This window comes from Diabrotica virgifera, chromosome 8 (assembly GCF_917563875.1).
Source record: "Diabrotica virgifera virgifera chromosome 8, PGI_DIABVI_V3a".
In the NCBI taxonomy this organism is placed as follows: domain Eukaryota; kingdom Metazoa; phylum Arthropoda; class Insecta; order Coleoptera; family Chrysomelidae; genus Diabrotica; species Diabrotica virgifera.
Genome location: NC_065450.1, coordinates 212,432,257 through 212,458,676, shown reverse-complemented (window position 1 = coordinate 212,458,676; position 26,420 = coordinate 212,432,257). Strand labels below are relative to the sequence as shown.

The 26,420-nt window shown below is 33.6% G+C and overlaps 1 protein-coding gene across 2 annotated transcripts in view; it reads left to right on the top strand.

Annotated features, from left to right (window-relative positions):
- LOC114331771 (soluble guanylate cyclase 89Da-like) overlaps nucleotides 1-26,420 on the top strand; it is a 176,138-nt gene that overhangs the window by 145,653 nt on the left and 4,065 nt on the right. The window contains exons 11-12 of one of the 2 annotated variants that reach the window (XM_050657619.1): nucleotides 8,633-8,742; nucleotides 12,618-12,707. In XM_050657619.1, coding sequence (XP_050513576.1) covers nucleotides 8,633-8,742; nucleotides 12,618-12,707 — 200 coding nt within the window. Of the gene's footprint in view, nucleotides 1-8,632; nucleotides 8,743-12,617; nucleotides 12,708-15,301; nucleotides 15,683-26,420 lie in introns of those variants that run through there. The other variant, XR_007700007.1, reaches the window with a different exon arrangement.

The window sequence follows — 26,420 nt, the reverse complement described above, 5'->3', positions numbered from 1 at the left end:
AACCTTCTTAAGTACAGTGGAACCTCGATAAGTCGGCTCCCGATAACCCGGAAGTCCGGATAACCCGGACCGATTTTCATCAGACAACATTTCAACAATAAAAATGTATGTATGTATTATGTTAAAACATTTTATCTGTATCTGTAGCCTCTTCTGGAATGTCTTAAAAATATCGAGTTTCATTGATAAAACTTCTCTTCGACCATAATATAATATTTGAGAGATATGTGTATTTGTGTAATTTGAACTATACGATAGTAAAAATGACTCATGGCACACGACGGCGGCGGCAGAGCGATGTTAATTATTTGGGGCTATCGCAAACAACAGGCACCTGTTATTCCTTTATTTATTTCCGACTGTCTTTTAAAAATTTATTTTTTAAACAATGGTCTTTTAAGCAATGAAAGAGTTACTGTTCTTAAATAACATAATATTGTTCCGATGGCAGACCAAATTAACACAACCGAAACTAACTGAGTTTTTTTACCTAGAAATGAACCATACTCTATACTGTCTATACTATACTCTATACAACTATAGGTAAGTTAGATGTGTACTGTACGATATTTCATGTTATTTTAATTATAACGGACTTTATCTATAAGTATACCGTATTTTATTAATTTTTACCATGCTCTCCGGCTAACCCGGATTTTCGATAACCCGGATCGGCCGCGGTCCCGATTAATCCGAGTTGTCGAGGCTCCACCGTAATTAATGTTGTCAATTGAAATTGTCAAATTGACATATATCTCGTACCTACTGTCATTGAAGAAAATTGGATTCCACAAATGCTGTGTTATAAATTGTAAAAATTATATGTTTCTCCGTAATATGAGATGATATGCAATTTTTAAAGTGAATTTAATTAATTGTATTTTGCTTGTAATACTTCATTTTACTAATTAATTTTATTTACTACATACAATGTTTACCTTTTAATAACGTAACCTCAATCTTACTTTTTCTTCTTATTCTTTTTTTGGACCATGGCCTTGACAATTATCCAGCAACCAGGACTAATATCTATAATTGTCCAATATAATTAAAAGTGCTAGAAATGTTGCTGATGGTATGCCACTAGGTGTCGCTCTTCCCAACTTGCACAGTCCCAATAATGAAGCGATGATGTTAAAATTTCTGTGGTAAATTCAATGAGTGTTTACTTGAAGATCCTCTTGAAGACTAGCCCAGGGCCGGCGATAACGGGCCTGCAAGGGATGCACTGCAGGCGGGCGCCCCTCTTTTTTTCTGCTGGTGTTATGCAAAATACTAAAATAGAAAAATTCATTTTTTTTTAAATGTGGTTTAAATTCGTCATAATACCCTAATCAGTGTTTGTTAGTTTTGCATATCACACATGTAAAATATACAAAAATATGCAATGCCGCATAGAATTCTTACCATGTAGTAATATAATTTATTGGTCAAAGATATTATATTTCAACCAAACAACTTTGCTCTAAATAAGAATGCTTTGTTTACTTTCTTCAAATTTCTTGCAAGTTGTAAGTTTTGTATCAGCAGTTATGAGAGGAAATGAATGATTTCTAGTAAAATAAACACTATTCTGATACTGTTTTCTTGCCGCCTGTGTAATTTAAGTATTAGGTATGTTCTTATTAATAGGTATCGAGTATTAATCCCATAAAAACATAATATTTAAAATAAACATTTTACATAAAGTTTAGTTTAGAGATTTTTAGATTTAGATTTAGTATTATTTCATGTGATTATACCTATACTAGTACAGAATAGTTTGTCAGTTGTACTCTGCAGTTAAAGAATCTAAAAAAAGTGTTGCATTCAATTAATATAAAATTATATTTGTTAAGTACTCAGTACTATTATTAAATTACGGTTTCACATTACTGCAGAAACATAATCCTGAGGTTTTAAAGTTATTATTTTTATTTAGTTAAATAAAAATGGATTCAAAAAAAATATCTGGGGCACGAACCGAAGAAGAAAAGCCGAAAAAGAAGAAATGACAAAAACAATCTTAGTTCTCTCTTAGCCAATGGACCGTGATAGTGTGACGTCAAAACGTCAAAATTTTTCCAAACACGTTGTGTCTAGGTATACGCTAACGTGTACGCAAATAAAAAAGTTAGGTAGAATTAAACGTCATAACAAATATTTTTCTATCCAACAAACACTAAACATATCAAAATTGCGTGTATCAAAATATACAGTCACTGCCCACGCTAAATAGTCATTAGCTTGATGAAGTTTAACTTTTTTATTTGAGTACATTTAGTCCAAGCGAAATTTTTAGATTCTCCAATTAGTCCTGTCGCCGGGGGGGGTACAACGGCCTCCTTAATTCAGATGGACTTACCCAAGTTTTCTTTATGTATTTTAACCCGTAGAACACGAATTTTTTGGGTAACAGTCGATTCGGATGTCGATAAGTTTGTTATAAACAAAGAACTTGAGGAATCACATAACAGCGATTTTTCGAAAAATAAAACATTTTTTTTGTATATTTTGAGTCATTCTAAGCAAAAAATGTTTTTACAAATTTTTTTGTAGGATGCATAGTTTTCGACATAAACGCGGTTGAACTTTCAAAAAATCGAAAAATTGCAATTTTTGAACCCGAATAACTTTTGATTGAAAAATAAAATACCAATTCTGCTTACCGCATTTGAAAGTTCAAGTCAAATTCTATCGGCTTTGATTATTTTCATTGCTAAAAAATAATTTTTTTATTGTTAAAAAAGCTATAAACACATAGTGATTGAATGATGTTTTCAATGCATTTCTAATTTGAAATAGAACGAGTAGGCGCGCATACAGAATTTCTACGTATATTACAAACATTAAAACGCATGCATTTGGCACGGGAAACACTATGTGTTTATAGCTTTGTTTGACAAATAAAAACTTAATTTTTAGCAATGCAAATAATCAAAACCGATAGAATTTGACTTAAACTTTCAAGTGCAGCAAGCAGAATTGCTATTTTATTTTTGAGTCAAAAGTTATTCCGGTTCAAAAATTGCACCTTTTCGATTTTTTGAAAGTTCAACCGCGTTTATCTCGAAAACTATGCATCCTACGAAAAAACTTGTAGGACCATTTTTTGCTGAGAATCACCCAAAAAATACAAAAAATGTTTTGTTTTGCGAAAAATCGCTGCTATGTAACTCCTCAAGTTCTTTGTTTATAATAATCTTATCGACATCCGGATCAACTGTTACCCAAAAAATTCGTGTTCTACGGGTCAAAATACATAAAAAAACTTGGGTAAGTCCATCTGAATTAAGGAGGCCGTTGTACCTCCCTGGCGATAGGACTAATTTTAGCGTGTACCTGGACACAACGTGTTTGGAAACCTTTTTTTGACGTTTTGACGTCACGACTATCGCGGTCCATTTCAAAAAAAAATTAAAATGAAGTTGTTCTGTCAGATCATGGATCCAATAAAACTGTAACCGAACTTTATTTACCGGGGACATTTGCGGATAGGGGAACAACGACTAAGTCGATGCCTCGCTGCCTGGAACACACATTTTTAGGACACAAGTCCAAAATCAAGTCATTAATTAGAGGAAAGCTCTTCTAGCTACCCCTAAAATCAGATGGTTTAACCACATAAAGTAATACAGAGGATGTCCCATTACCCAGGGCATCCAAGGAAACGTTCAGTACAAAGCCACCTCATTCGCTATGTACTGCGATGGGGTGGGGTGTTGTTATAGCTTGGGGGTCAGATACATACCACTCCAGGTTATGAGCGGTCAGATAGGTAGATCAGTGACCGGTTTGATCTTCGGAAATGTGGGTCTCACTGTTTCATTAAAACACTCATAATGTCCCCAAGGCTGGGGTTGTACGAGTATCTGCATGGGCGCCCATGCAGGCACGCTGTCAGGGAGGCCGTGCCACCCCCTAGCTTTTCGGGTTCTTTAAACTATATATTGTCATCCAAAGTATACAAAATGTAATGTGCAACGTCTTCACGTCTGGCCCCACCCTAAAAATTTTTATATGGGCGCCCATAAGAATGTGTGTGGGGGGGGGGGCGCCTGTGCTAGTTTTGCAGGCGGGCACCTTATACCCTAGCGCCGGCACTGAGACTAGCCATAACGCTTAGAAGAGAAATCGGCCTGGAAGAGTTGTAATTGGTCCGGAATTGATCCCTTTTAGGGAGCACAATTGTATTGCCTTTCCAAGGGGATGGAAAGTAACAGGGCTTAAGTGAGGCGTTCACATTTTTTTCGTCAAGTAGTTAGTAGTGGGTAGTGGTCAAATTTGAAAAGGTAGAACATTTTAAGTATCTTGGAGTCTCAGTTAATGGAAATAATGATAGAAGTATCGAAATTAACGAAAGAATCCAGGCAGGAAACAGAACCTAATGGAAATACAGTAACTTCCTCAAAAAAAAAAGAAGCTGACTCAGAATACAAAACTGAAAATTTACAAAGCAGCAATTAGTCCAGTAATCACATAATATGGTGCTGAAGTAATGTGTCTGACACAGAAGGACGAAGAAATATTGAGGATCCTAGAAAGGAAAATAATTCGGAGGATAGCAGGACCACTAAACTTAGGTAATAATGCATTTAGAAAACTCATGAACCACGAAGTAAGAGAACTTCTGAAAGGAGAAGACATCGTCAGATTTTCAAGGCACAGACACTCAGATGGATGGGACATATAGAAAGGAAGAATCCAGAAGCCATTATCAAGAAAATTTCCAAATCGAGACCTGTATCAGGCAGACCACGAGGAAGACCCAAAACTAGATGGAGAACCAGATACTGGAGGACTTTAAGAAGATGGGAGTCAGAGAATGGGTAACCAGAAGCAAAAACAGGAACAGGAATCTGAAATTTTACACCTTCTTGAAATTTGCATACAAAAAAACTATTTTGAATTCAATAATCAAATTTACACAAACAACAGTGCAGGACTTATTATGGGTATTCCTCTAAGCCCATTACTATCAGATATATTTATGAACCAACTTGAAACAACAATTTCCAAACACCCCGTATTTAAACAGCTCTTATATTGGTGGAGATACGTGGATGACATACTAGTCTGCTTTACAGGAACTAACAGACAACTTGACCAATTTCTATCATACATTAATTCACTTCATAGTAATATTGAGTTCACAATAGAAACAGAACAGAATAATTCCATAAACTTTCTAGATGTAACGATTACCAGACGACACAACAAACATGAGTTCTCCGTATATCATAAACCTACCCATACTGACACAACTATACACAATTCATCATCCCATCCTACACAACACAAATTAGCAGCCTACCATAGCATGATACATAGACTGACAGAAATTCCTATGACAAAAAATAACTTCGAGACAGAACTAAATATCATTAGACAAATAGCAGTAAACAATGGCTATAACGAACAAACAGTTAACAACATTTTAAACCAAAAACTCCATAAGAAAGCCTTGAAATTAGTATATCCACCACCACAGAAAGAACCCAGTACCTTCTGCTCTCTCACATATACTGGCAAAATAACAACAAAAATAGCCAGATACATAAAAAAGAAAGGAATAACACCAGCTTTCAGAACTAACAACAACTTAAGCAAACATATTAAAAACAATAAAAGCCGAAAGAGAAAGCAATTACAGAGTGGTGTGTACAAACTAACTTGTGGTGACTGTCCGAAAACTTACATCGGTCAAACTGGCAGAACTTTTGACAAACGGATAGCAGAACACAAAAGAGCTTTCAACAATAGAAAAACAGACACTTCTACATACGCACTTCACCTTCTAGATCATAATCATTCTTTCAATGAAGAGTTTCAAATTCTACATCTTCAAAATAAAGGCCTTAAGCTATCACTTTTAGAATCAATGGAAATTAATAAATTGAAAAATACAGATATAATTCTGAATGACAAACTCGAGACAAACAGCTCCCCACTCCTCAACCTCTTCAGTTAAAGACTTAAAAAGGCAAACACATTGTAAAATATATCACTTGAGAAAGGCACTTTGCCGAAACAGCTGTAGTAATAACATAGTTGTAATAAATTTTGTGGAAGTATAGAAAACAAACGTTTTTCAGTGTTTTATTGTGAGATAAAAACAGGAACGAATGGAGGAAAATTGTAGAAGATGCCAAGTCACACAACCAATTCTTAAACCGGTTGACGCTCGGCAGAAGTTATTTTACGCAGTTCCTGGAAATTTTCATGCATGTTATGATGAGTCTTGTATATTATATAGTATACTTAGACAATTTATCGACATAAGATTTCATATCTGAAGGCTACCTGAAAGGTAAAGATTATCTACTATAAAAAGAAATGACGATTGCTCAGAAGAGTAGAAGCATTACACAGAGAAGACATAAGACAGATATTGAAAATCTACTCAATTAATGAGAAACTCATAGTAGGGGAGGAAAGTGTGCTAAATGTACAGTTACTCGAGCGTTATGGGGACCTATTGGGTTGTAAAGATTAGGTCTTAAAACCAAAGAAGTTAAGTAAAGTTTTCCATTTAAGTGGGGACTTTCCATTTTTTAATTATTTTAGTCTCCATTTCCAACAATCGTTTTTTACGATTATAACGCCATTTATCCATAACTCGAAAAAATGTCTCGTATAAAAGTTGTTTATTTTTACGTAAAGAATCCAAATCTGCAATAAAAATTGGGGGCTCCTATTTAAGATTTTAAAGTAACCCCTCACCCCAACTTTGTGTTTTGGCACCCTTACTCTTTAATTTATACATCGCGGACCTACCTAGGACAACTTCGCAGAAATTTGGGTACGCTGACGATTGGGCCATTGCAGCAAGACATAATAACATGAATGTTACAGAAACAATACTGACGGATGACCTTGCTGTTATGGGTGAATATTTTCGCAAATGGAGGCTACGGCCCAATGCAACGAAAACTGAAGTGTGCTGTTTCCATCTGAATAATGCCCAAGCCAACAAAAATATCTCCGTTCACTTTGAAAACAGACTACTCGCTCATAACTCAACACCAAAATATCTTGCAGTGACTCTTGACAGAACCTTAAGTTTTAAGGAACACCTACAAAGAACGGCAGAAAAACTGAAGACGCGAAATAATATAATCCAAAAGCTATGTGGCACCACATGGGGGTCCTCAGCCTCCGTACTCAGATCATCCGCTCTCGGACTCGTATACTCGGCGGCTGAATATGCTTCGCCCGTATGGCTCAATAGCAAACACAGGACGATCATTGACACCCAATTAAACCAGACAATGCGAATGATCTCAGGTACAATTCGACCAACATCGAACTATTGGCTTCCCATTCTGAGTCACATTCCACCGCCTAAACTAAGAAGAAGTCATTCTCTTCTCAGAGAATATCGAAAAATCGAGGCTAACCATCAACTACCCATCCACCATGTGCTTGTTATCGAAATGAACAGACTGCGCTCCAGATATCCCCATTGTTAAGGGCCACCTCCCTACATCAGGAACATTTCGACCTCACCAACGCTTGGAGAAGACAATGGGAGAGCGACTCACCACAGGAATCACACCAAATGGCCTGTATCGATCAGAAACCGCCAGGCTTTGAACTGCCCCGCAATACATGGACGGCGCTGAACAGAATAAGAACAGGGACCGGTAGATGTGCTGACAGCTTGCATAGATGGGGAAAGGCCCTTACTCCTGAGTGTGATTGTGGTGCGCAACGGCAGACCGTCCGCCACATTATTGAGGAATGCCCCCGGAGGCGGTACCCTGGAGTTTTCGATGAGTTCCTGAATGCGACCGAAAATGTTTTACAGTATATTAATACATTAGATGTTCGTTTGTGATACTTCATGTAATGTTTTATATACTTTTTTTAAAATTATGTGTTCTTGTTGTATCTATGCCATACGATAAATAAATAAAATGTGGGAGGATCGTGTTTGGTGCCATTCGATAGATTTTTTAAAAATATTGAATACATATGTGTTTTGCAGTTTTTCGATCTGATGTTCATTTCGCGAAAAATCGCGGGGTTCGTTTAAATTTACCCCCCCCCTTCTGTGGGGGGTTTGTGGTGTTTAGTATCATTCGATAGATTTTAAAAAAATATTGAATACGTATTTTTTAGTTTCTCGATCTGAGGTTTATTTCTCGAAATATTCGCTTTTTCTAAGGATATATTTTTTTTGGACCCCCTTAACGAACTCGCCTGTGTTAAGATAAAATATATGGTAGGGGTACATTTACAGGGTACAAGTTTTTTCCCCATATGATAATCTGATGCGCTCGAGTAACTGCAAAAATCTCCGCTTGGGCTCCCCTACCATCAGCAAGTACAAAACAAAATAAAAAGAGCGTATACAGAGCATAAATGAAAATCGACATCAAAATAACAAATACTAAATTATTAACAGAAAGAAACAATAATTGTAGGACGCCATTGAAAAGATGCAGTGAATGTAGTTGCCGGAATAGGCTACAAATTCCCAATTCCTTAAATATCTAAAGAAGAAGACAAGACAATGCTCGCCCCTGGACATATCTTTGACTACTTACATACTGTTGAAGTTCAATCCATGAAAAGGCCATGAAAAATCCATTGATTGTTTATAAATGTATATGTAGTTTTTGTATAAGTTTAGTCTTTTTGTTTTTAGGTGCTCATTCGGGACCAGTTGTTGCAGGAGTTGTGGGTATAAAACTACCGAGATATTGCTTCTTCGGTGATACAGTAAATACGGCATCTAGGATGCAATCGTCTAGCGAGGTAAGTTGACGACTGCATCTGTAACGACTTAAAAATGAAATACAAATAATGAAAGAAATTTTCAATTCAAATATTTATTTCGTCGAAGTGATAACGGTCACTAATTTAATACTTTTCCCCATTCAAAAAGTGCACAACGTCCCTAAAGAAGTTTTCACTTCAAAAATTTATTTCATCGAAGAGATGACGGTCGATAATTTAATACTTTTTTCCATCGAAAAAGTGTACAACGTCCCAAAAGAAGTTTCATTTCAAATATTTATTTCGTCGAAGCGATTACGGTCGCTAATTTAATAATTTTTCCCCGTCCAAAAAGTGCACAACGTCCCTCAAGAAGTTTTCACTTCAAAAATTTATTTCATCGAGGAGATGACGGTCGCGATGACGGTCGATAATTTAATACTTTTTTCCATCCAAAAAGAGCACAACGTCCCTAAAGAAGTTTTCACTTCAAATGTTTATTTCGTCGAAGCGATGACGGTCGCTTATTTATTACTTCCTCTCCATCCAAATTTAATAATTTTTCCCCATCTAAAAAGTGCAAAACGTCCCTAAAGAAGTTTTCACTTCCAAAATTTATTTCGTCGAAGCGATGACGGTCGCGATGACGGTCGCTAATTCAATATTTCTTCCCCGTCTAAAAAGTGCACAACGTCCCCAAAAGAAGTTTTCACTTAAAAATTTATAAGCGATGACGGTCGCTATGACGTTCGCTATTTCAATACTTTTTCCCTATCGAAAAAGTGCACAACGTCCCTAAAGAAATTTTCACTTCAAAAATTTATTTCGTCGAAACGATGACGGTCGCTAATTTAATACTTTTTCCCCATCCAAAAAGTGCACAACTACGCTCAAGAAGTTTTCACTTTTAAAATTTATTTCTTCGAAGTGATGGCGGTCTCAACGATGGTCGCTAATTTAATAGTTTTTCCCATCCAAAAAGTGCACAACGTCCCTAAAGAAGTTTTCACTTCAATACATATACAGTAGAGCGTCGATAATCCGAACCCTGGTAATCCGAACGTTCGCTAATCCGAACGCAAAAAAAAATTATAAAATTAAAAAATATGATCGCGGACCGAATTTTTGTATTTAATATGACAATATGGGCAAAATATGACCGCGGATTTTTGTTTTGTTTATGCAGAAATACATACATACAATAGGTATATTTGTTTATTATGCAGGTGTTTTATTCCTTGTAACTAAAACGTATGTACATACAGTCGGAGAAATGAAAGAATACCCATGAACGAACATATAAAACACGCTGTATTTTCCTGTCACCGTGTCACAAAGAAAAGTGTCCAGTGCAAGTACATGTAACAATAATTATTACATGTACTTGCGCTGGCCAATGTTTTGTGTGACACAGTGACAGGAAAATACAGCGTGTTTTATATGTTCGTTCATGGGTATTCTTTCATTTTTCCTACTGTATGTACAATGTACTATTTTTATAAGCTTTGTATGTATTTTGAACATATGTTCGATAATCCGAACAATTTGATAATCCGAACTACCCCTGTACCAATTAGTTCGGATTATCGACGCTTTACTGTACGTACAAAATATATTTCGCCGAAGAGATGACGGTCGCGAAATAAATCCTTTTTCCCTATCCAAAAATAGGTTTTACAAATAATATAGATGCGTACAAAATTTATTTCGTGGAAGAGATGACGGTCGCTATGACGGTCGCGAAATAAATCTTTTTTTCCCATCCTAAAATAGGTTTTACATTTATTTTAAATTTAAATACTTCTATACAATTTATATACAGGGTGAGGCAGATAAAGGGCCTATTAGAATAAATATCTCGAGAACTAAAGCTAAGAGAATCTTGAATATTGGAATACACGGGTTTTGAGGTATGAACTATTTAATGAAAATATTTTCTTCTCTTTGCTACTTCCGGTTATACCGGAAGTTGATTGTAACTTCGTTTTTTTAAATAGGACACCCTGTATATTTTTACATTTTTTGATTATCCTCGATTTCTTCTGTCTTAAAATATAAGGTTTTGTAATATTATACACGGTAGGTTAAAATATAATTACGTTTTCTTATTAATTTCGTAGCAACATTAACACCCTGTAGGATTGTAGTAGATTGGTATAATAAACTCTATTAATGTTCAAATGATTTTTAATATAGTCTACTATTGTTAAGAGTAATTGGTATAGTTAAAATTTTCATTTTAGTGTACAGGGTTGGTCGAAACTCGGAATGAGTATTTTCTGAGTTTTCTTAAATGGAACACCCTGTATTTTAGTATTGTAATGAAATGTTATTTTATGGTACTTTTTAATGTCTTAAGCATTCCCTATACCTAACTTCTTTAATTTGTGAGTTATTGGTGATTAAAGCCAAACATTAATTGCAACACAAAATAGGTGAAATTGTATTAGGTTGGCCGTGAAAATATTCAGTCACAAATAATTTTTTATTTGTGACTGAATATTTATACTGATACTTAAAATTGCCAATAGTGGTTGAGGTATCAAAATACCATCGAAGTTAAGATTGTTGGTGCGATTAACAATTAAGCACAAACTAAAGCAGTTAGGTATAGGGAATTTTTAAGAGGTAAAAAGTACCATGAAATATCATTTCATTACAATACTAAAATATATGGTGTTCCATTTAAGAAATCTCAGAAAATACTCATTCCGAGTTTCGACCCACCCTGTATACTAAAATTAAAAATTTAGCTACACTAATAATTGTTAACAATAGTAGACTATATTAAAAATCATTTGAACATAAATAGAGTTTATTATGTCAAACTACTACAATCCTACAGGGTGGGAATATTGCTACGAAATTAATAAGAAAACGTAATTATCTTTTAACCTACCCTGTATATTATTACAAAACCTTATATTTTAAGAAAGAAGAAATCGAGGAGAATCCAAAAATGTAAAAATATACAGGGTGTCCCATTTAAAAAAACGAAGTTATAAGCAACTTCCGGTATAACCGGAAGTACCAAATAGATGAAAATAATTTCATTAAATAGATCAGTCTTCAAAACCCCCTTATTCCAATTTTCATAATTCAATTGTCTTTAGTTCTCGAGATATTTCTAATAGGCCCTTTATCTGCCTCACCCTCTATATGTACATACAAATAATATATAGCATAAGCGATGACGGTCGCAATGACGATGACGGTCGCGATGACGGTCGCGAAGTCAATGCTTTTTCCCCTATCCAAAAATCGCACAACGTCCCTAAAGAAGTTTTCACTTCAAAACTTGACAAAAAAGGAGTTACAGGAAGAGAATCAATGGTTATGGCACAAGATAAAAAAAAGGGGAAGAGATTCGTGTATAATTTAAATGACAGTCGATTTTATCAACACTCTATAATGTAAATAAGAAGCTTACAGCCCTGGATCCCGCGTACCAAAAAAAAGTTGATTAATAGCAAGCTGAAAATTTGTTAATAGCTTAACGGTGTCTAGTCGGACAAACTTTGACGTTCGGGAACACTGGCACAGGGGAAATTTAATTGTGGAACAGGTTACAGGTTTCGAACGTCAGACTATTAAAACGCTCCATGTATTTTGTCGGACAGGACTTCCAACTGATTTGTTACTGGTTTGTTATTGAATAAACTTAAAAACAACCTGCTAGTTTTCACAATCATAAACTTGCCAGGATGACACGTTCCACAATTAAAATCACATTCCAGAATTAAAACTTCCCCTGTTCCAGTGTTCCCATACATCAAAGTTTGTCCGACTAGACACCGTTAAGCTAATAACAAATTTTAACCTTGGTATCAATAAACTTTCTTTTGCTACGCGGGATCCAGGCCTATTAGTAATACTTCCCATTGTACTGATCTTGATATTTTTTATATTTTTAGCCTGGAATGGTACATATTTCTCAATCTATCAAAGAGCTTATACCGATTAAGAAGTATATTATCACAAATAGAGGAACTGTTAAGTTAAAGGTTAGTATTTTAGTATATTACTGATGTTTCTCTTGCAAAATGCCACATTTCATATTGTCTGACTAACTATCCTAGTGGAATAGAAATATTTCCATCACTATCAAATATTCCTACACCAATTCTTTCTGCAGTTTTACCCCCCCCCCCCCCATCTATGTAACAGGTATGACCCTGCAGCAAGGTGATTTAGGTCTGTATCTGGATACCATATGGGTAGAAGTCATTATCGATTCCGTATCCCAAATTTCATTTATGTTACTATGTCCTGATCTAGCCATTATGTTGCTCAGAATTTCTAGTAGTCTATAGGAAGAGGAATCCTCGCCTTCCCTTAAACCAAAAAAGGGCCTAGCCGGGTAAGATGGTGAAAAGTGCCCCCAGCTCGATTTAAATTCCATATAGGCCAATTTTTAGCACATATAGAGGAACTCACTTTCTGAAATTTTTAGCTCCCTAAGTGGTCACGTGACCCCCCTAGAGCCTAATTAGGCTTTTTATGTTTTTATTTTTTATCTCAGGCGCATCAAGAGCTAGCCAAAAACTTTATTAAAAAAAGTTGTAAGTTCCAAAAAGATCTATAAGAAAATTTTTTTTTTAATTTTTTGGCGGGAAATTCGAATTTTTAGAACAATTTTAAACTTTTAAATGACTCTGAAAAAAAAACTAAGACACTCGTTTTTACGAAAATTAATTATAATGTGTATTTTTGCACAATCTTTCACCCTGAATTTTTTCAGACTTTTAAAATTGGTGAAACGTACCTTTAAAAATAAAAAACCGCATTTTTTCAGTTTTTTTTTCGTATTTTGAAACAATTTTATACATATTTTTCAAAAAAGGTAACACTGTTACTAGAATAGGTAAAAAACTGAAAAATAATTGGGGTTTGCTTAATAAAAATTTTTTGTAAAGCCATCCATTTTCAAAGTACAGGGCGTTGAAGAAAACAAAATTTTACACATTTTTTACGATTTTGCTGAAACTACTGGCAACATTGTAATAAAACTTGGCGGGATTTAAGAGCTGGTTATTGTGCATATTTTGACATACAATTAATGATTTGATATTCATCATTGGCTCGCATAGGGGTAATGGTCTGAACTTTTTAAAGAATAAAGATAGTACGCCACTGACATATTTCAAATTAACAATCGTTTTTTAATTTCTCGTTCAATTTGTGACAAAAAATGTATCTTCTTATTTTTTCATACGACGCGGCATTTTTATTAAAAAAATAAAAGATCTTAACCCTTACAAAGTATTCGAACTTCTAGTAGTTTCTACATCTACATACATAATAAACTCATATATCCATTATCAAAATTAATTCGAATACTTTGGAAGCGTTAAGATATTTTATTTTTTGCAGCAAAACAGCGCGTCGTATGAAAAAATGAGAAGATAGATTTTTTATTGCAAATTGAACGAGGAATTCAAAAATGATTGTTAATTTGAAATATGTCAGTGGCGTACTATCTTTTTTTCTTTGAAAAGTTCAGACCATTACCCCTATGCGCGCCAATGATGAATATTAAATCCTTAGTTGTATGTCAAAACATGCACAATAACTACCTCTTAAAACCCGCCAAGTTTTATTACAATGTTGCCAGTAGTTTCGGCAAAATCGTAAAAAATATGTAAAATTTTGTTTTCTTCAACGCCCTGTATCTTGAAAATGGATGGCGTTACAAAAAATTTTTATGAAGCAAATCCCAATTATTTTTCAGTTTTTTACCTATTCTAGTGACGGTGTTAAATTTTTTGAAAAATATGTATAAAATTGTATCAAAAAAACGAAAAAAAAAACCGAAAAAATGCGGTTTTTTATTTTTAAAGGTACGTTTCACCAATTTTAAAAATCTGAAAAAATTCAGGGTGAAAGATTGTGCAAAAATACACATTATAATTAATTTTCGTAAAAACGAGTGTCTTTGTTTTTTTTTCAGATTTATTTAAAAGTTTAAAATTGTTCTAAAAATTCGAATTTCCCGCCAAAAAAATAAAAAAAAAAATTTCATATAGATCTTTTTAAAACTTACAACTTTTTTAAATAAAGTTTTTGGCTAGCTCTTAATGCGGCTGAGATAAAAAATAAAAACATAAAAAGCCTAATTAGGCTCTAGGGGGGTCACGTGACCACCTAGGGGGCTAAAAATTTCAGAAAGTGAGTTCCTCTATATGTGCTAAAAAGTGGCCTATATGGAATTTAGATTGGGTTGGGGGCACTTTTCACCATCTTACCCGGCTAGGCCCTTTAAACTACCTATCAATAAACTAGATATATGGCAAAAAGTAATTGCCGTTAAGCAATTATTACCATCATTATCCTAATTTATTGATATTAGATACAATTTAACACTACCTATCAATAAACTAGATATATGGCAAAAAGTAATTGCCGTTAAGCAATTATTACCATCATTATCCTAATTTATTGATATTAGATACAATTTAACACTTTCTAACCTTAACTAATAAGAATTTATCTTAAAAATATACATAATATATTAAAATAAAAAATAAAATATTCGTAGATAAGGACTATAGGATGAATAAGGATGTATGAAGATATATAAATATAATATAAGCTCAAATTGATTATTAGTTTGTGATACGCAGGTAAAATAATGGTCTCAGTGCTAACAGTTTGTTTAGTCTTAGGACTTGTTAGTCCTGGACTATGTAATTTTTTCGATTTTTTATGGCCACCGCCACCGAATCCAATTGTTAACGTAACCGTGCCGGATGTATCAACTTTGCCACCGTATCCAATTGTTAACGAAGTGTTGAACGATACCATACCGAATGTATCGACACAGACACCCCCAATTGCTAACGATATTTTTAACGGTACCATGCCGAATCCATGGCCTTGGGCACCTAATCCATTTATTAACGGTACCATGCAGAATCTTTGGCCACCGAATCCATATTTTAACGATATTTTGAACGGTACCATATCGAATGTAATTTAGGTAAGTAGGACTGAATTGTTTAACTAAATTGAACCCTTTTCCCAGCAAACAGGTTTGAGCCCAGTTACGTGATGATTACGTTAAATTTACGGCAAATTTCAACGAATACCTAACTCGATGATTTATGACGGGAAAAAAACGTATTCCAGTGCCAAATCATTCACCTATATATTAGTGCTTTCTTTATACCTGTTTGACATTAGAATAATATAAAATCATAATGACAAATATAGTACATCATGTTTTTTATAATAGGTGTGAATGTCGGTTACATCGCAAAGATACGTTTATTTCACGTAATAATCACGAAACAGAAATAACTTCCTTTGGTTAAATTTTGAGAAATATTTTGGAAAACAAACTTTTACAACGGTGTTGGTTAAATATGTATCGCTTGAATTGTACTCACTGTATTTTATGGACGTCGAAAAATTAGATGTATTTCACGTAAAAGTAATGTAAATAATACCAATATTTAAACAAAAAGTTTATGATTTCGCTTTTAAAATCATTTAGCATAACTATTTCAATCCAACCTTGATTTGACGCTATTTTTGCTATTTCTTTCTTTAAAAATATCACAGGAGCTAAAATGATGTTGAGTCTAATTTTCAAATCGCGCGGTGATGACGTACTACCAAGCCTTTCTCCTCCTTTAAACACTATCACGTGACCACGGTACGTGATTAATATAGTTGGTTCGAAGACTAAATTAATCGATTTATCGAATAATAGATACGTTTCGATAGGATTATTTTTTTATATTATTCTGGTATTGAAATAGATTTTTAGTAAGACCAATTAGTTAATAGTAGAAGAAATTTAAAAACAAAAAGAAAATACGTAATACTAATTTAAAGTAAATAGAATAGTTTAACTGTAATTTAAAAATAATCGATTTTTAAAATTGATGATCATAACCTCTAATATCAGCTTCTCACATTTCTCACAACAATAAGTGAAAGTGAAACGTGAAACCGTGAAACGCGAAGAGCTTTATTTACTTCGTTTTATTTTAGGCGGGTTTATTTATAATAATGTCTTTCGTATTAACGTTTTCACTGCTCGAGGGTTGAAGTGCCGCCGATGATGCAATTAGAAAAAACAAGAAAGTGTCCTCCTAGAAATAAAAAGTGGCCTGTGTTGTGTTTTGTGTTGGCAAATTTTTTAATGTGTCTTTAGGTCGGTACCATTTTTGGTTCATTATCTTGTATAATAATTTTACAAGACAAATGTTTTAAAGTCTCTAAATTCTACTAAATAAATACATTGTTAATACTTTATTATGCTTGTTTTATTTATATCATATGAGGATAATAATTACGTGATTCATAAGTTAATTAAGGTCGAATTATTTACGTGAACCGAGGACGTATCTTTCACGTGAATACTAATATATACATTCCCTAAAAGATACATTAATCAACACGTATTTGCAACGTGAATTTCCCGAAACGTTTTATTGCTATTTAAGGTAAATAACACGTTCTATTGAAGACGAGTTATTCACGTAATTTAAAGACGTATTTTCAATGTGACCTTCCAACCAAATTTTCACGTGAAATTCACCTAAGCAATTTACGTATATTGGTGACAAAGGTACCCAAAATTCACGTAATTAACACGTCGGTCTGTTTGCTGGGTTATCATCATCATCATCATCATCATCATCATCATCATCAGAAGTGGCTCGACAATCAGTTGTGGATCTTGGCCTGTTCGCAAAGAAGTCGCAACTCCTGTCGATTCCTGGCAACTGTCCTCCATCTTCTGACCCCTAGAATCTTTAGGTCTTCTTCCACATCATCAATCCATCTTCTTGGTGGTCGTCCTCTACTTCTTGTGCCCTCTGGTTTTGAAAAAGTTAATTTCTTACTGTATTCATGATCTGACATTCTAGCAATGTGTCCAGCCCATCTATGTCTCTGCACTTTAACGAATTTCACAATATCTGGATCGCTGTATAACTGATACAGTTCAAAGTTTTATCTTCGAAGTCATAGCCCATTTTCCTTTATGGCCCCAAAAATCTTTCTAAGAATTTTTCTCTCAAAAATACCAAGAAGTCTTTCATCATTTTGAGATAAGTTCTACGTTTCAGCCCCATATATCAAAACCGGTCTTGTTAAAGTCTTGTATATATTGAGCTTTACTGCACGTTTTATATTTTTATTTTTTAAATGTTTATGGAGACCGTGAACAGTTCTGTTTGCCATTTCTATGCTTCTTTTCACTTCATCGCTTGTGAAGTTTACTAGCGATCCAAGATATGTGAATTCCTTGACTTGCTCAAAGGTATGGTTGTTCTTTTGAATTGTGTGTTGAATATTTATGGAGTTTTTAGAAACCAACATATATTTGGTTTTTTCCTCGTTTACCACAAGTCCTAATTCACTTGCCGCACCCGCAAGCCTTGTAAATCACTGCACCATGTCTCTCATACTTCTGCCCACTATTGAACCCTTACACAGATTATTTAGTTTTTATTTTAATTTCTTTACACTTTAAAATAATATGCGCTTATATCAGATATTTTGAGTTTTGTTAGTCACTTATATTAGAGTACATCCATAAAATATAGCAAAAAAACTGTACTTTCTGAGAAGAATATCTCAAAATTTATCAATGGAGACCAAAATCACAGTATATAACACAATTATTCAACCTGATTGCTCATCAATTTTATTTTTATTTATTCTTAACAAACTTAAGAGGAAAGAGTAGAGATCAACAGGTAGCAAAAACGCGTTCCAAGATTGCTGCTGTAATTTTGAATATTTTTTCGAGATGTTTGGCACACGTATTCGTAATATAATAAAGAATGGCGGTACAGAGCTAAATTTGAAAAATATATTAATATGTGGAAATTACTCTGCAATTAAATTCAATATTAAAAAAACAAGCCTGTACCGCCATTAAGAAGAACAAAAAAATACACTTTCTTCAAATAAACTTTTTTATCCGATGCCTAGATTTTGTGTCATTTTGGAACTACTAATGAAATAAAACATTTTAGTAGTTCCAAAATGACACAAAATCTAGGCATCGGATAAACAAATTTATTTGAACAAATTTTATTTTTTTATTCTTCTTAATGGCGATACAGGCTCGTATTTTTAATATTGTATTTAATTGCAGAGTAATTTCCACATAATATTATATTTTACAAATTTAGCTCTGTACCGCCATTCTTTATTATATTACGAATACGTGTGCCAAATATCTCGAAAAAATATTCCAAATTACAGCCGCAATCTTGGAACGCGTTTTTGCTACCTGTTGATCGCTACTGTTTGCCCTTAACATGTTACAAAAGTTACAAAACCGTTGTTAAATTTTCTAAAGTAGTTCTCTGTTGAAAATAGAATGTTTGGTCCATGATTATGGTCTTCAAAATAGTAAATGGCTTAACACCTAAATATACAACCTTTAAATATTTTCAAAATACTTATTTTCTTTCACTTTTATGAAGCATTCCCTATACCTAAACTCATTACTTTCCGAGATATTTTTATTTTTCTTCAAATTTCGGGAATACCTTAGTCTTGTGTGATAATAAAACAAAACAAAATTGTTTTTATTCGATAAATATTTAATACTAAATATAATTTTTACTTTTCACAAAAATTATCAAAAAAAGACTGGAGGCTAAGTTAGACTTCTATCAGCCTAGAGAGCAAGCTGGATTTAGATCTGGATATAGCACTAACGACCACTTGCTGGTAATAAAAAACCTAATAGAGAAGTCTGCGGAGCGGAATACAAAAAACCATTGGCACTGATATTCGTGGACTACGAGAAAGCATTCGATACCATAAGCCAGCAGAAAATGTTAAAAGCATTGACAGTATGCCGAATAGACCGTCGCTACATTAACATGATCAAATATATCTACCAAAAGGCAACAACAAACAAATAAATTCTGTATACCGCCAGCAGTACGGCAGGGAGACACCATCTCACCAAAGCTATTCACAACTTTTTTAGAACACACATTTAAGAAGGCAGATCTAAACGAATATGGTATCAATATAAATGGAGAGAGGCTCAGTCATTTGAGATTCTCTGATGACATCGTCCTTATAGCCGATCGTATGGATGATGCAATAATAATGTTGAACAAATTATATTACGTTTCCTTAGAGGTCGGACTAAAGATTAACAAGACGCAAATAATGAGTACTCTGGTGCTAAATCGTAATATTGTTGTTGATGGAATGGATATTGAGCAGACTGCATCTTATAAGTACTTGGGACATGGAATTCGGTTGGGACGAGATAACCAGACGTGCGAACTCCCACGTCGCATAGGATTTGCCTGGGCAGCGTTTGGTAAACTGAACTATGTATTTAAATCGGACTTGCCCATATGCATCAAAAGGAAAATCTTTGACCAGTGTGTGTTGCCTGTACTCACATAAGGAGCCGAAACATTAACACTAACAAAAAAGGTAGTGAACAAGATTCGCGTAACTCAGAGGGCTATGGAGCGCCAGATGTTTGGTGTCTCCCTGAGAGGCCGAATCCCAAACTTGAAATACGCCGTAGAACAAATACAGTAGACGCTGTCGAAAAAATCGCGTCGCTTAAGTGGAATTGGGCAGGACACGTCGCCAGATTGCCGATGGACAAAACGTATTGTCGAGTGGAGGCCGCGAGAAGAAGCACTACGGAGCAGAGGACGCCCACTAACCAGATGGGCCGATGATTTGAAGCATGTTATCGGTAACTGGATGCAAGCCGCACAAAATAGAGATAAATGGAAAGAGCTGAGGGAGACCTATGTCCAGCAGTGGACGCGTACGGGTTAATGATGATGATGATGACTAAATATAAACCCAAACAGTATCTCATGAATGTAACAAAAGGTATGTGATATTATTAAAATAAATAAGTCAAATGAAAATGTTCAAAATATCCACCTTCAACGTCTATCTATGCAAGTTTGTAATTGATATTCAAATGACCGAGCCACATTTCGGAACATTAAATTTATAAGTCAATATCAGTCTAGGCGCCAGAGGGGTCACCGTGTCATTTTCAATTCTGATGGACAAACTCAACGGTTACTTATGGATTTTTGGCTGCTGATTACAAATTTCGAGGGTGGATTTCGATCCGAGTGGTCAAAAAATTGTTATAAAAAATTTAATTGTTTATAAATTGTTTATAAGGCGCTGGCTCATAAACTAAAAGAGATAAAAAAGAGTGTTTCAAATAAAAATGTTTCGTTAATAAAAAATGAAGAAAAAAACGTTTACCAAACTCAAATCGAACAATTAGAACTCAAGATATTGTAAAATTAGTGCACAATGCAAATTGAAAATTGCAAAATAAATATTTTTCGAAGCTTTATCGATCGTAACTCGGCTTCTACGCATGCAAATGAGCCTTAGAAGGTCTCATTTTAAAGCTTCATCAATAGGCTTCCAAACAGAGTTTGTTATATTACTTGATATTTATTTGTCTTAAAGTTATATCCATTTGAAATAATCATTTTGTACATCATTGCATATAAAACGAATATATTGACGTGCCTTGATGATGCTACAAAAGAACTAGATCCACTTTATATGAATACTATCCATGGTTGAAAACTGATTTGTTTTCAACCCTGTAAATTTCAAAGTGTTCGTCCAATAAAAACTTTCTTCACGTTTTATATATTTTATTGTGTGACGTGAATTTATTAACGTAAAAGATCGAGTTCTGCGTTGCTAATGAGTTTATTTATTAACAAAAAGGAAAGATAAGAAAAAAGTCTGTCATTAGAAAAGTCACTGAAAAATCTCCTCTCCCTACGAATCTCAAATAATACTTAGAAAAACCAAAATTTGTCACAGCGATTGCGAAAATAATTCAAAATTAGTGTATCAACATATTCGATATTGTCACCCATACCTGTTCCTGTTACCCATAGTGCGTAAAGAAATAAAAGTTTATATTGTGTTACTCTTATCTTTACGTACTAAAAGAAACTCCCAATAATACAGTCCATTCAACAAACCCAGAGAAGACAAGGCGGTTGAATATTCTCAAGAAAGCACTAAACACTTCACTCTCAAGCCGCCTGCCTTTTCTCCAATCCACTATCCACTGGATATCTATATGATATAGATTATATGATATAGATTATATCTATATCATATAGATAATTAGACTCTAAATCTCCAGAAAGTTTTAGTTTTACTCAGTGCCGGTTTATCCACTGGGCGCTTGGGGCGGGCGCCCAAGAGCCCGGGCCCCGGGGGGGCCCGTTCCTTTTAATTATAAAAAATAAAGTCGCTAAATAATTTGCATATTCTCCGACAAAAATCTCATACGCAGGGGGCGGGCGCCCAAGGGCCCGGGCCCCGGAAGGGCCCGTTCCTTTTAATTATAAATAATAAAGTCGCTAAATAATTGGCATATTCTCCGACAAAAATCTCATACGCAGATACGCCAATACACTGCAAACGCCTTTGTTCTATTGTTACATCTCATCACGCCTATACACAGTGCCGTAGCCTAGCCCCACAGGGGCCCCGTGTCAATGTTTGTGGCGGGGCCTTTTTCCAAAAACTACAGAAAGTTGTCAGATTTCGCCATGTCATTGATTAAAAACTACCCAGGTAGTGGGAGTACTCCACAAACGGAGTTTTTTTAGTTTCTAATAATTTCATTATGAATTGTGCGGCTTAAATAATAATTTATCTCACTTTTCGGCTTTAAAATAAGTTCTTTTAAAATAGGAACAAAATAAGTCCTTTTAAAATAGTTAAACGAAAGACAAAAATAGATATACATAAATCTAATTTATAGATAAAGAATAGATTATTCTCGAAAATGACAATACTCAAACAATAGATACACACTCTTTCAAACATTTAAAAGCAAAGCCATTACAAAAATTGCAATTTGGCATTATACAGTGGCCTCTAAGGCTATCACTCGACTTGCGATTTGTAGTCGCAGCGACAAAAAAATCGCTATCGCAGAAAATCTAGAGCCTAGAAAATTAATCGCTGTTTTCAGAATCGCCAATTGAATGCTACAAGGATGTAACATCAGCTTTTAGATGTTCTTTAATCTAGAGATAAAGAAGAAGTCAAGACGTCAATTAATACTTTATGCGAGAAACATAAAAACGATGTTGATGAAACCAAAGAGAACTTGCATAATGAAATTACCCATTTTGTAACGTTATGCCAAAATTTTAACAAACATCATAGATACAATTATTTATGAAAAATTTGGTTCTTCCAGGATGTAAAAGCAACTTTTCACAATATTTTAACTTTACTGCAAATTTATTTGACGATACCAATTTCTAATGCATCAGGCGAGCGGTCTTTTTCGGCTTTAAAAAGAAGAAAAACATATTTAAAGTCAAATTTGGGTCAAGAAAACCTAGACGCATTATCACTATTGTATATAGAGAATGAAGAACTGGAGAAACTGAATTTTTATAATATTATATGGCAGTTTGCGAATGATAAGTCAAGAAAAAAAGTGATCTAATTTTTGTCTTTATGTATTTTTTGGATTATTTTTTACGTTTGCTATTCTTCTTGCTTGTTTAAAAAATATTTTAGGGATTTTACAATAAACCTTTATAGTTAATGCATGTGTTTTCTTGTTTAAAAACTGACAACGAATAGCAATGAAGGGGGCCCCTAAACCTCCAGCGCCCAGGGCCCGAAGTTAGGTTAAACCGGCACTGGTTTTACTGCCTACAAGAACAGACAGTACCACCATGTAACTGTAAAAATGGCTCTAAGAACTTATGCAGATGTAAAAAAGCTGAGATTCCCTGTATATCTCGATTCAGATGCATGGAACAAAAAGTTTTTAAAAATAGTACTAATGAATAATATCAACGTACTTTTTAGTTCTATTTCTGAAATATTACCTTTTAATGTTTTTTTTCTCATTTAGTACAAAAAAATAGAAGACAAAGTAAATAGAATGAAAGGTGATACGAGGTACAATATGATGATTTAATTATAAGAATTATATAATAAAATTTTATTAGTATCTTCAAAAATTAAATATGAGGATAACGTATACAGGGTGGTTCATCTTATTCGCCTCGGTCTCTGTACGGAAAACCACTTGATATTTTAAAAAAATTTCTTCACAGAAATATACAGGGCCTTTAATACTACAACCTAAAAATAATGTGAATTATACAGGGTGTTCTAAAAAAGAGTGGTATATCAAAGTTATATTTTTTCTTATGGAATGCCCTCTATCTGATGACATTATTGAATTTACCTTAAAAAATAAGCTATACTTTCATAAGAGTTCCCTATACCTAAATACAGGGTGTTTTGATTTATTTCGATTTTTATAAAAATGTAAGGTTTTAGAAAAAAATTAATATCTACCAATCTAAGAAGCAGTAACAAATTCTTTCTTGGATTTTAATAAAAGACCATTTAGCATACTTAAACAGATGCTTATTGCAGCAAAATTTCTTACAGGGTGGTCAAAATATGAGATTGTTCTATTAACAAATTCAAGCTGTAATAACTTACTTATTTTAAATGGAACACCCTGTATCTTACTAGTCTATTGCGTAGAAAATTTACTTAGCTTTCAATTTGTACTAGGGTTTCCTATACCTATCTTTTTACAGGGCGGTCAAAATATTAGATTGTTCTATTAACAAATTCAAGCTGTAATAACTTACTTATTTTAAATGAAACACCATGTATCTTACTAGTCTATCGAGTAGAAAATTTACTTAGCTTTCAATTCTTATTAGGGTTTCCTATACCTATCTCCCTTCATTTTTTAATTATTTAAAGATTTCCTAATTTGTAAGCTTTAAAAATTAGAATTACATAAGTACCTATGTCGTGTTTATGTACAACACATCACCAACACCGGCAATATACTTAGACAAGATACTGTCATTAATGAAATTTTCAGTGTTATCGTGTAGTCACACAGAGTGTTGTATTATTTTAGTTGATTTTGGCCTGCATGTGAAATTGAATAATACGTTTATTTTAAACTGCATACCCTATATTAGATGCCGTATTCTGGAAGATATTTAAATTATATTTCATTCCGTATAAGTATTTTCCATATCTTAACCCAACGGTTATTAAGTAAATTTAAGAACGCCACTTTTTGTTTGAATCTTTAAATCGCAATTACAAACAATTAAATGCAATGGCTACTTTGACGAAAACGAGCCTATTGTACAAAAATATGTAAAAATGGGTATTTACAGAATAACATGGGAATTTATATCTACAGAATAACATGTGTATTGAGAATGTTAACATGGAAATGAAGAGATTTTAAATATCTTCCATTATAAAGAATAGAATATCGAGTATGTCATTTAAAATAAGAACACTCTGTGTGATTAAATGAAAAAAATGTGAATTTTATTAATGAAAATATCTTGACTAAGATATTTAAGTATATTGCCGGTGTTGGTGATGTGTTGTACATAACCACGACATAGGTAGGTACTTAATTCTAATTTTTAAAGCTTACAAATTAGGAAATCTTTAAATATTTAAAAAATGAAGGGAGATAGGTATAGGAAACCCTAATAAGAATTGAAAGCTAAGTAAATTTTCTACTCGATAGACTAGTAAGATACAGGGTGTTCCATTTAAAATAAGTAAGTTATTACAGCTTGAATTTGTTAATAGAACAATCTAATATTTTGACCACTCTGTAAAAAGATAGGTATAGGAAACCCTAGTACAAATTGAAAGCTAAGTAAATTTTCTACGCGATAGACTAGTAAGATACAGGGTGTTACATTTAAAATAAGTAAGTTATTACAGCTTGAATTTGTTAATAGAACAATCTCATATTTTGACCACCCTGTAAGAAATTTTGTTGCAATAAGCATCTGTTTAAGTATGCTAAATAGTCTATTATTAAGATCCAAGAAAGAATTTGTTACTGCTTCTTAGATTCGTAGATATTTATTTTTTTCTAAAACCTTACATTTTTATAAAAATCGAAATAAATCAAAACACCCTGTATTTAGGTATAGGGAACCCTTATGAAAGTATTTTTTAAGGTCAATTCAATAATGTCATCAGATATAGGGCATTCCATAAGAAAAAATATAACTTTGATATACCACTCTTTTTTGGAACACCCTGTATAATTCACATTATTTTTAGGTTGTAGTATTAAAGGCCCTGTATATTTCTGTGAAGAAATTTTTTTAAAATATCAAGTGGTTTTCCGTACAGAGACCGAGGCGAATAAGATGAACCACCCTGTATATACATAGAAATTATAATTTGCATCGAGAAGTTAGCGCGTGAACCTTTACGTGGTGAGCCGATCTTGCGCCTCATAGCGCACTATTAAAATATCGATATCTTGGCCAAAAATAAACTTACAAACATTTTCTAAGCTCAAAATGTTCCTTTTGAGTTCTTCTATCATTATTGTTAATTAAAGTATAAATGGTTATAGCTTAAATTTGCTTGAAACCCTTATAAACAAATTAATGTACTTTTTTTAAGAAAATTATAACTTCAAATGGGTATAACGTTAAAACAAATGAAGATCAAGTAATTTAACAAACTCTGTTTGGAAGCCTATTAATGAAGCTTTAAAATGAGACCTTTTAAGGCTCATTTGCATGCGTAAAAGCCGAGTTACGATCGATAAATCTTCGAAAAATACTTATTTTGCAATTTGCAATTTGCATTGTGCACTAATTTTACAATATCTTGAGTTCTAATTGTTGGATTGAAGTTTAGTAAAC